At 39.9% G+C, this 9,722-nt stretch overlaps 1 protein-coding gene across 2 annotated transcripts; it reads right to left on the bottom strand.

Annotated features, from left to right (window-relative positions):
- Nucleotides 1-1,352: 1,352 nt before the first annotated feature.
- Nucleotides 1,353-7,591, bottom strand: LOC102095171 (transmembrane protein 14C). 2 transcript variants are annotated; one of them, XM_065052396.1, is made up of 5 exons: nt 7,393-7,591; nt 6,990-7,073; nt 4,959-5,060; nt 2,108-2,195; nt 1,353-1,919 (listed from the first exon to the last, which is right to left on the bottom strand). In XM_065052396.1, exons 2-5 carry the CDS (start codon nt 7,063-7,065, stop codon nt 1,862-1,864), a joined length of 324 nt encoding a protein of 107 aa, XP_064908468.1. In that variant the 5' UTR covers nt 7,066-7,073; nt 7,393-7,591; the 3' UTR covers nt 1,353-1,861. The 2 variants fall into 2 exon arrangements, with proteins under 2 accessions (XP_064908468.1, XP_005512598.1); XM_005512541.3 differs by having other exon boundaries at nt 7,319-7,407.
- Nucleotides 7,592-9,722: the final 2,131 nt, after the last annotated feature.

The raw sequence follows: 9,722 nt of genomic DNA, 5'->3' as shown, positions 1-9,722 counted from the left end.
GGTAAATACAAAACTTCTGTTGGATTTTGCCTACAGCATGGTCAAAAGAGACTATGATCTAACTGATACTAGAATTTCAGAAATGCTTTTACATGTTTTCAGTGTTGCTCCCTGCAGATCCATCCTGTACAGATCAGGTTACTTACGAATTTAGTTCCTGGAAACAATAGAGGTTACAATAAGAATTATGTTCAAAAACCTGGAATTTTATAACTTTTGCTAATAGAACTAGTAACACACAACATAATTGGCCCAACATCTATAGATCTGCTTGTAATTTTTACTTTCTACCATAACAACTTTCAATCTACTACGATATGGGTTTCCATTGGTTCATGACAATGGAAATGTCACTCTGGCTCAGTCTTGTTAAATGCCATCTTCAGAACAGGAAATACAAGCTTTGAAGTGACCAATAAAATGGAGCAATTACGTAGTTTAGTATTTGCTTTAGGCAGTTTCAGAAAATTGTTACAAATTTCTTTAAGCACTACAAAATGGGAAGTAGTGTGCCTAATATGTAAGTTAATTTAAACCTGCTTTGCTGTAATTACGTTATGCAGTTGACAAAGTTTTGATATAATCAATGGTAGAGAGGTCCCAGAGTAAAGTCTTAAATAGTCATACATAAAATATCACTTTAAAATACAAGTTACACACTGTAAGAACACTAGTATACCAATAATCATATAGAATTAAGAATAAGTTGAGAAAGGATTTTCTTTCACACATTTCTTGCCTTTTCCTTCCATCATGGTGCTAAGCCCAGGTTAGCTGTGCCTGCACTAACAGAGCTGGGAGAGTCTATCACAGGAGAAGCGATCAAGATTGGCGTGTCAACAAAGACACCAGATGTCACTTATGCCTCTGCCACACTTCAGTCCTCAGGTACCACAGCAGAACCAGGAACTCTCCCGAGTCCAAGGCTTTCTAGTAAAGACATTTGAAGTGGCACAGCCACTTCCCTAAGTGATAAAAATAAAATGCTGATACATTCTATTGTCAAGTAAGCCTGTAATACCAGAATTACGTAGCGTTGATTTTAAGCTTTATTATTCTAGTTATACAGTCCTTTGGTCAGACCACATTCAACTCTTAATTTAGCCTAGCACAGATCTTGCTTAATTAACCCACAAACTAATTTCCCTTCCAACAATTGTTTTAATGCAGTGTTAATGAATTTAATCTTCTGCCCTCCATTTTAAAAGTGACTTTTAAATATCATTGAAAGACAGCACTTTAATACTAACAGTTCACTGTAAAGACTTCCACAGAGAATAAAATAAGAAGGTTCAAAATAAAAAAAATCCCCTACCCCCATACACAGAGGAAGGATACAAAAACATGCCAAATAAAGGTTTGTAGCAGATTTTATTTGTAGAAAAGCAACATTTTAGCATCGCTTCACAATAAAAAGGTAAGATCTGTTTGGTGTTATACAGACATGGTGTATCAACACAGAATGCAACAGGTAAAGCATACTGTAATACTCAGTATGAAAGGTATGAGATACACTTGTATTTAGCCAATTACTCCTTGTGCCTCTTTGTGGATACTTTCTTAGTTACAGGTCCTCTCTGCTTCATGCACATCTGCAGCATAATTTGGCATAAAAAAACCTGGAAGTGTTAAAATACACTGAAATGCGTCTAGAAAAATCAAATTCAGGACCAGTTTCTCACTACACAATAATAGCTCTACCAGATCATTGAAACAAATCTGTCCCATCATGCTACTCCTCCTTATATAAAAAAAGGAACAAAATTGTCATGATATAGAAAATTGTTCCATCTTGCTTCTGCATTCACACAGATTCATCATCGGTTTTTCTTATTCAGATATTATGCTGTAAAATGAACAGTTATTTATCGTGGGGCTTTTCCATCATCTTCAGTGCTAATCTTCCAACCATTAGCAAACTGTATAAGAGGGAAAAACAGAAAATTATAATTATAATAATAATTATTTTTCAATTAATTTTCAAATGCTTCCCATGTGCAGGGAAACTAAAAAGATACACAAAATATGATTCACTCCATCTCAGTTTAATTAAGCAAATAAGAAAACACACATAGGAGGTTAAAAAAAAAGGTATATCTTGTTGTACCTGACACCAGCAATTAGCCCTGCAGGCATGAACTTTCCAGAGTTGTAAAATCTTGTTCCCATGACAGCAGTCAGTGTTCCAGATGTAACTTAAATGAGAGATTACACAGTCTGGTCAGCAGAGATGCATGTGTGTGAGAGAAATGCTACAATTCAAAACTAACAGAACAGAGAGAAATAGTAGCATCAAGTAGAAAGTGAAACAGGGTTATTTCACATGATGGACAAAAAGAGCCAATAAATTGTGTAAACTTTGGAATGCCTCAGTTTGTGAAGCATAAACATTCCAAACCAAGTTCTAGCAGTCAGTGCAGTCCATATGCTTCTGCATACACTCCTTAGCCTTCTTTGTCAAAACGTGCTTCTTTGGAGACTGGAAACAATCTGTGCTATACTGCTCTGGAGCACACTCCTTCCATGTGAACAGGCAAATCAATAAATCTGTGCACATAACTCCCCTGCTCCTCATAAAAGGAAGAGAGCATTTTCGTGTCTAACCTGTTCTGAGAATTAACTAAATCATGCTTGCAAAAGACTTCCAAAGGGAAGAGTACTATGTAAGTGCTAAGCCTTACTAATCCATTTCATAGAATCATAGAATAATTTTGATTGGAAGAGACCCTCAAGATCAGTGAGTCCAACCGTAACCTAAATCTAGCATTAAACCACGTCCCTAAAATTTCAGCCCTCCATCACCTTCCACTATGATCAGAGAGTTAAAGCTACCAACCCTGACCACTTGATGCAGAGACAAGACCCAGTTAGCTTCACTGAGCCAGTAAAACAGAAAGGGCAATCAATCCCTGGAAAGATGGAATACCAAGAAAGCTTTATGGAAAACATGCTGATTAAATCCTCAGCCTTAGCATGTATATGCTACTCAGTGGTAACAGCTATACATTGACATGTTGTACCAACCACTCTCATCTTCTATCACTGTTCCTATGTCATGGCTGTTCCTGCAGGACCCAACTCATCTTCAATCCTAGCCACAGCATCCTTCCTCCCTAACACCACCCTAAATACTGTCCTTGATGTCTAACAGTCTCTTACAAGAAGATATGTAAAGGACCAGGACCATAGTCTAACACACAAGAAAGAACTACTACAGTGTTCATGTACCTCAAGCTCTAATCAGTAGCCAGTCTTCAAAATATGCACATATGTAATTTTGCCTAAACTAGAACACACCTTGTCCAAAAACTTTAAAGCATGAAGGGGAGGAGGAAAAGACTCCATATGCTACTGAATAATAGAAATGCACCTGTCTTTTGCATTTGGGAAAATGCTTTGTCTCCTGTTAAGCTTCCCATATTCGCAGTTTATTCCAGTTATTTAGGCTTGAACACGCCCAACTTTTGACCCATCCCTTAGATGTGGAAGTGGACTGCACTGTAGACAATGCTGAAGTGGAAAGAAACACTGGGCCTTGCCCTTTCACTTCTGACTTTCACATATCAATGAGCTAGATGCTATGTCACTGCTTCAGGGAGCAAACGCTAGTCAGTGGCAGCTCTTTAAGCACTGGCTAAGCCGTAACCCACCACAAATAACTTCTCAAAGTCAGGGAGAAGGGAAGCTCCACTTCCGAGAAGAAGGAAGAAGATATTGCATTACTGAAGCTCGCTTCTCTGTTGAATCTCCCCAGGCGTACAACACCTTTGTAATTCCAAATTTTTGCCATATATAAAAAAAAATAAGCCAATCACAGTCTCTTGCCACTTTCAGCAATAATAAAATAACCTGCTAGGGTGTGGGCAGTCTGCACAGGAATCACTCTTTCTGAACTGCTCCAGTCTCCTGCAAGATGCTGAAGGTAGGATCCAGGTGAAAAGAGGACACACAGAGGTCAGACATCTATTTACTAGCATTTCCCTTGCACTATGATCACTCAAACATATCAGTACAAGACTGATGCATGATGGCAGCCACCAACGTCTTCTACAGATCAGGAACAGCAAGGAGAGGATACTGCTCACACAGATACTGGGCAAAGGATTGTGCAAAACACACACTCACAAGTATCTGAGATATAGCAGCCTAAGAAGTGTCAGGCATCAGCTGAGCTGCAGGAATTATCTATGTGTATTTTCTTAGCCCACTTCAACTGCAAAGTACCTCTGCTTATTAGTGAATGAGAAAAGTTCAAATCCTGTTATTTTGCAACTGGAATGAGCTTTTGGCATGCACAGGTTAAAGGGGTAGGTGATAATCATCCTAACTTTATTGCAACCCTGAGCTCTATATGGTAAATGGCAGAAAGACAAAAATTGCATTTTGGAGATTCACAGCATACAAGCTTTTAAACACAAAATACTTATTAGATTGTTTTGCTGAAGGATGTAAAATAATGGTATTTGGTTTGATAAATTTCACCTCATCCTAGCACACATTTTCCTTCACAACGCATAGGTTTTTCGGTGTTCAGAAGACAAACTCTAATGATTAAAAAACCAATATTTTCCTCTTCTGTTGTAGAAGAGGAACACAAATGTAAGTTTGAACTAGCACCCAAAACAATTCATACTTCTTATACAAAAGGGACGCAGGAATGTAGTGAGAAGTCACTGAGCAAGACACACCAAGACAAGCAGATTTTAATATGCATTCTCAATACAGTCTTTAAAATAATAATTAAGTAATGCTAACAGTTCGCACTCCAGCGAGAGTTACGGAGTTTGGACACTAATGGAGATTTTTCACTAAACACAAGTTTAAAGATTGGATTGAAACTAGATGTATAACACTGTCAATTTAACTCTTCTGCAAAGGCTTTTAGGTACTTATTTTGAGTATCCAGTTATTTTAGGGTAAATACAATTCCTCCTCATTAAAAATTTTAAGCTACTTACTCAGAGAAATCCAAACATTATTTGGATCCTGTGAGAGCTGATAGGCACCCAGTCCAGCCAAACTCCCAAAGAAAAGGCCAGCAGCTAATGATGGGACACTACCTGAGCAAGTGAAAGATAATGCATTTATTAGAAGCTCAGAAATAAACTTGCTCATCATTTTATCTGTTTTGTAAAACACTAACAAAAAAAAGATGGGCAGCCATTGTTATTGAACAGATTAAATAGGTTTTTTCTTTTAAGATATTAAGACCATGCTGCTCTGCATGAAGAAACATGTTAAAATACTCTTGCATAAGATATAAATAGCATTAGCGTTTAATTCTTTAGTGGCAAAGCCATTAATATATTTATGAGGAAAAGAACAGTGAGAAAAGCAAAAGAATTGCTGTTTTCTTCATGCAAACTGAAGCATGCTGTTTCAACACAGTAATATGAGAGAGGCAGTAGATGGATTAAATAATAATGGTTTAAGATCAGAGAAAAAGGACATACAAACTGAACTGTGTAGGAGGACATCTGGATAAATTATAAGTTGCCAAAGACGACAGGGGAGTCGATTAAGAGAGGCTGTATCTCATACGTATATTTGAGATCTGATCCAAAGGTAACGGAATACTTTGGCAGAAGATTCCCTGGACTCATCTAGGAAAAGGCGCACACTCTTGTGAGCAGCCGTTCTGCATGGAATACTGTTTAGCAGCCAACATGTGGTAGGCAGAATTCTTTCCACAAGTTTGGGAGGCCACAAATGGACACCATATTCTTGAATTTAAAGCATTGTTTAGGCAGCTATGGCACATACACTTACTAGGGACCACCACACCACTTCTGGCTCAGGAAGTTCCTGAGTCTCAAAACTGTGGGTCCCGGACAACAAAATTTAATAAATCACTCTTTGCTTCCCAAGGCATCTACTGTTAACCACTGCCTGTCTGGGCAAATGGACCTGGTTGTATAAGAACAGATCACAACCTTAGCTTTATGGATAAAAGTTCTGCTTTCTTTTGGTTTCTCCAAAATATTAGTAGGGGTACAACAGCTTTAGTTTTTTTTTTTTTTTTCTTTTAAAATTTCCCTACAAATCACCATACAAGTTCCCGTTCCCCTTTCAAAAACGCTGTGACCTCAATTCTCCTGACTCAGCATGACCATGTCCTCCCCTCTGGGACCAGAGGATAAGAAAGGTACCCACCATTTCATAGTGACCACAGAGAAATGCAGGTGGGATTAGCAACTTATTGTCCCACCACTCACAACCCAAAGGATAAATCAAAGTAGTTAAAAGCAAACTGGAATAGGCATAAACATCCATGTACTCAAACACACTGGTAAGATTCTTACAGACTTCAGCAATACATCTTCATATTGCAAACACTAGGATGGCTTAGAGACTTTCAAAGTAGAAAGAGATAATATTGCAGTAGGGATGAGTCCACAGTTCTGTCTGGAGGAAGGCAAACTCAGATAAAGGTCAGGAAATGAAAGCAGTGGGCCAGAGGGGAAGTTTAAGAGTAAAGAGCCCAGAAAAGGAGCAAGCTTAAGGACTGATTTGCACTGTTCAGCTCTACTTGCAGAAAGGAACCTTCTGAAAACTCTCTGCAGCTTGCAGTATACTGTTATCATCACACATTAAAATAAGAATAAAACTCTAAGGAAAAAAAGTGGTGATCCGTGCCATTTGAAGATACAGAATATTTACAGAATGTTTACATTTCAAATAGCAGAGGAAAAACCTTTCTGAAGCAAACTTATGACAGTTCACCTAAAGCGCACAAAGCAGAGACAGGATACCAGCATGGACCAGAAAGCAGATTATGGGTTTATCAGCCTAAAGCACCAGCTCATCCCAAAAAGCACCACACCCCAACAGCACCAAGTTAGCAGCTCATGGCACAAACTGATAAACTTTACATCTGCATCTCTGCTTCGAGATAAGCGGCTTTCGTGAAAAGCCGCCCAGTTCACGCCAAGTTACTGGGGGGTAACAAGGGCGTGAAGGAGAGTGAAAGAGACCTTCCCACACCGTACCTGCTTTTGCATAGCCAACGAGCCCTCCTGATGCCACCAGGGCGGCGTAGCCAAAGCCGAGCCAGTCCACGGCCATGCTGAAAACTGAAAGACAAATTGGAGTGAGGACTGGTATCTTTTAATTTTCTAGGAAAAAATTAAAAAAAAGGGGCATTACGCCGCGGGGGGGCTTTTCCAAGATCAAGGCCTGCCTAAAGCCTAAGCCCTAAACCCCGTCCAAGCGATGAAAATCGCTATGTTGTGAATACAGCCCTGGGGGCGGCGGGGCGGAGTTTGGGCTCAGCCCCGGCGGGGAGCGTACCCGCACACCGGCGGACACCGCCGCTCACCTGCCCAGCGGCCCCGCTCCACAGCAGCCCGGGGCGGAGCAGCCTGCGGAAGGGGAGGTGAAGGAGACACGTACCGCCCAAAGCTTCCCTCTTCCGGCCGCTCTGAAGGAAAGATCAAAAAAAAAGTAAAAGAAAAAAAAAAAGGCAGCAAGCCTGGGTGCCTGAAAATGCGAAGGTTTTGCGTGGTTGTTCAGTGGCGTGTCGAAGCTGCCTTGTAGCGGCCTTCGTGTGCACCGTGTCCGTACTAGTCCTGACAGTTTGGGGCTGGCTTTTGGCATGGTGTGAGCTACCACTGTTGGCAGCCGACAGGCTGCTTCTAGCTTCAATCCGTAATAGCCCTTTCACGGAAGATGTGGAGGGTTTCTGTAGTTTTAAATTATAAACACAGCTAGAGCAACAGAAAACGAAGTCTGCTGAAAAAAAAAATTACGCAACAGTGGGAGATAGTAAACATCCTGGAAAGAAAATACTTTGCATTTTTTTAATCTGGAAAAACGTAGAGAGATTTTTATGACTGTCTGCAAAGACGAACTCTGTCTTCTTTCAAGTGCTGGAACTGGCTTTCTTCACGTACATAGTGCTGCATAATTTATTCCAGCTGGCTTACCTCCTGTGCTCTCTAGCTGCACTGTGAATTTTCCCGTCTTTATGAATTAGCCTAATGGTCAGAAAGCAGAGAGCAGTTTAATTCCCTTGTTGGCCTAAGTGGTTTAAATAGAGATCTATCTTCCTGAAAAGCACCACAACCAACACAAATCTAAGCTTTACTGCATGGGGTTCCCTGTGCAATAGCTATGAAGTTCAAGTTTCACTGGGCTGTGCTTTGTAATCCAGCACTGGGTATCCCAAGAGGAAAACAGGAGTATGGGAAGAAATCCACTGCTGCCACAGCCGCTGAACTCACCTGTGGCTCAGCTGAGATGCTCGCTAGGCTGCTGTTTCTTGCAGCGATGGCTCTATCTACTCTACCAGCATCATGCACGCTCACCCTCTCTGCTACAGGAAGAGCTTTCTCACTGCTGACATCTCCACTCTCTTTGTGCTGCTGCCTCCCCTTTAGAATGGAAAATGTACAGAAAAGGTAGATGTGCGCAAGAAAACAACAACAACAAAAAGCAAGTGCTGGTTAGTAGCTCAGCATTTACTCAAGGTGCAGGAAATACACGTTCTTCTCTCAGGGCTGTTTTTGTATTTCATCCTAGAAGCTGTTAGGACTTGTCTCTGTCTCCAGTTCACAAATTGTTGAGTCTCATAAGATGCATAATTCTTTGTCACTACACAGGGAGTTTGGATTTTTACAGCCGTTGAATATTTACTTGTAAGTCTAAACCTTAGAACCAAAATTATGTGGATTTTTTTGCTTTATAATCCTTAAAAGTATGTGCAGAATGGATTTTTCCTGCTCCTTATGAGAACTTGCTTCTGTAATTGTGATGTCCATGGCCATGAGCTCGTATATTAAAAAAATTCAAACAATTAAACTTCTTAGTAGTGGCAGCCATTTTGTTAAGCACAGACATAAGCACTGTGAAACAGACATAACACTTTACTAAGTATAATCTTAAATAATGGAGTTATGTAAGTCCTATAGTTACTACAGGTGCCTTGTTATCAATCAGAAATCTGATTTAGTACCTTTCCCGTGAAGCCTACAAAGTGTTTTAAGTCCTATATTATTTGTCCATGTTTGTGTGCACGCATATTTGGGGTATTAAGTGAAAAGCTGTGTAAGTTCAAACTGAAGTACAGTTGAAACCCCTTTAATGTTGAATTACACTAAGCTTATATAAAGCAACTGTACCGAATACTCAGACAAGGGGTTGTGATCATTTATCTAACCAAGGGAAACAGTTACAGAAGGTAGGTATGGACACCCGCCTCCAGAATAGTGCCGCTGCCACATGAACAATCTCAGAACAGCACTGATGATGCTCACTTTGTTTCAGTGTCAGAGCTTACACAGAGATGAGCTGCAGTTATATCCTGTTTTACATCTCTACAGCAGCCTGCATTTCATTCATGTCTCCAGATTTGGCTCAGCCTTTTTTTCTGATTTTCTCTACCTTTACTTTTGCTATACAATAGTACAGCTAGTTGACCTTGTTCCCTCCAGCTCAACTTTGTTTTTCCTACTGTGTATTTGTAGTGAGACTTAAGATAAAATCCTGTTCCCACTGAGTGAGAAGGTCAGGAATTAAGTTTTTGTTTAAGAGCAAAACAGATGGGTGACATTTTATCAGCATTACAAACTTTCAAATGTTAGATAATTTTTTGTAATAATACAGCTCAGGTCAAGGACTTGAAAAAATCCTATGGGAAAACCTTATTGATACAGACTCTTCCACCTAAAAATTTGTGTCATATTTTGAATAAAAGTTTTCAATCATCTGAACCATGGGTGCGA

This window comes from Columba livia, chromosome 2, assembly GCF_036013475.1.
Source record: "Columba livia isolate bColLiv1 breed racing homer chromosome 2, bColLiv1.pat.W.v2, whole genome shotgun sequence".
Lineage (NCBI taxonomy): Eukaryota > Metazoa > Chordata > Aves > Columbiformes > Columbidae > Columba > Columba livia.
The sequence above is the reverse complement of the archived record's forward strand: the minus strand, read 5'-3'. Positions and strand labels throughout refer to the sequence as shown.

Bases quoted from the DNA above. Each gene is read 5' to 3' on its own strand.
- LOC102095171 (XM_065052396.1), bottom strand. From the start codon at position 7,065: ATGGCCGTGGACTGGCTCGGCTTTGGCTACGCCGCCCTGGTGGCATCA. The intron at 5,061-6,989 runs GTACGGTGTGGG...TCACTTGCTCAG, and splicing joins CGTTGGCTATGCAAAAGCAG to GTAGTGTCCCATCATTAGCT. The intron at 2,196-4,958 runs GTAAGTAGCTTA...CTCTCATTTAAG, and splicing joins TAATGTTTGGATTTCTCTGA to TTACATCTGGAACACTGACT.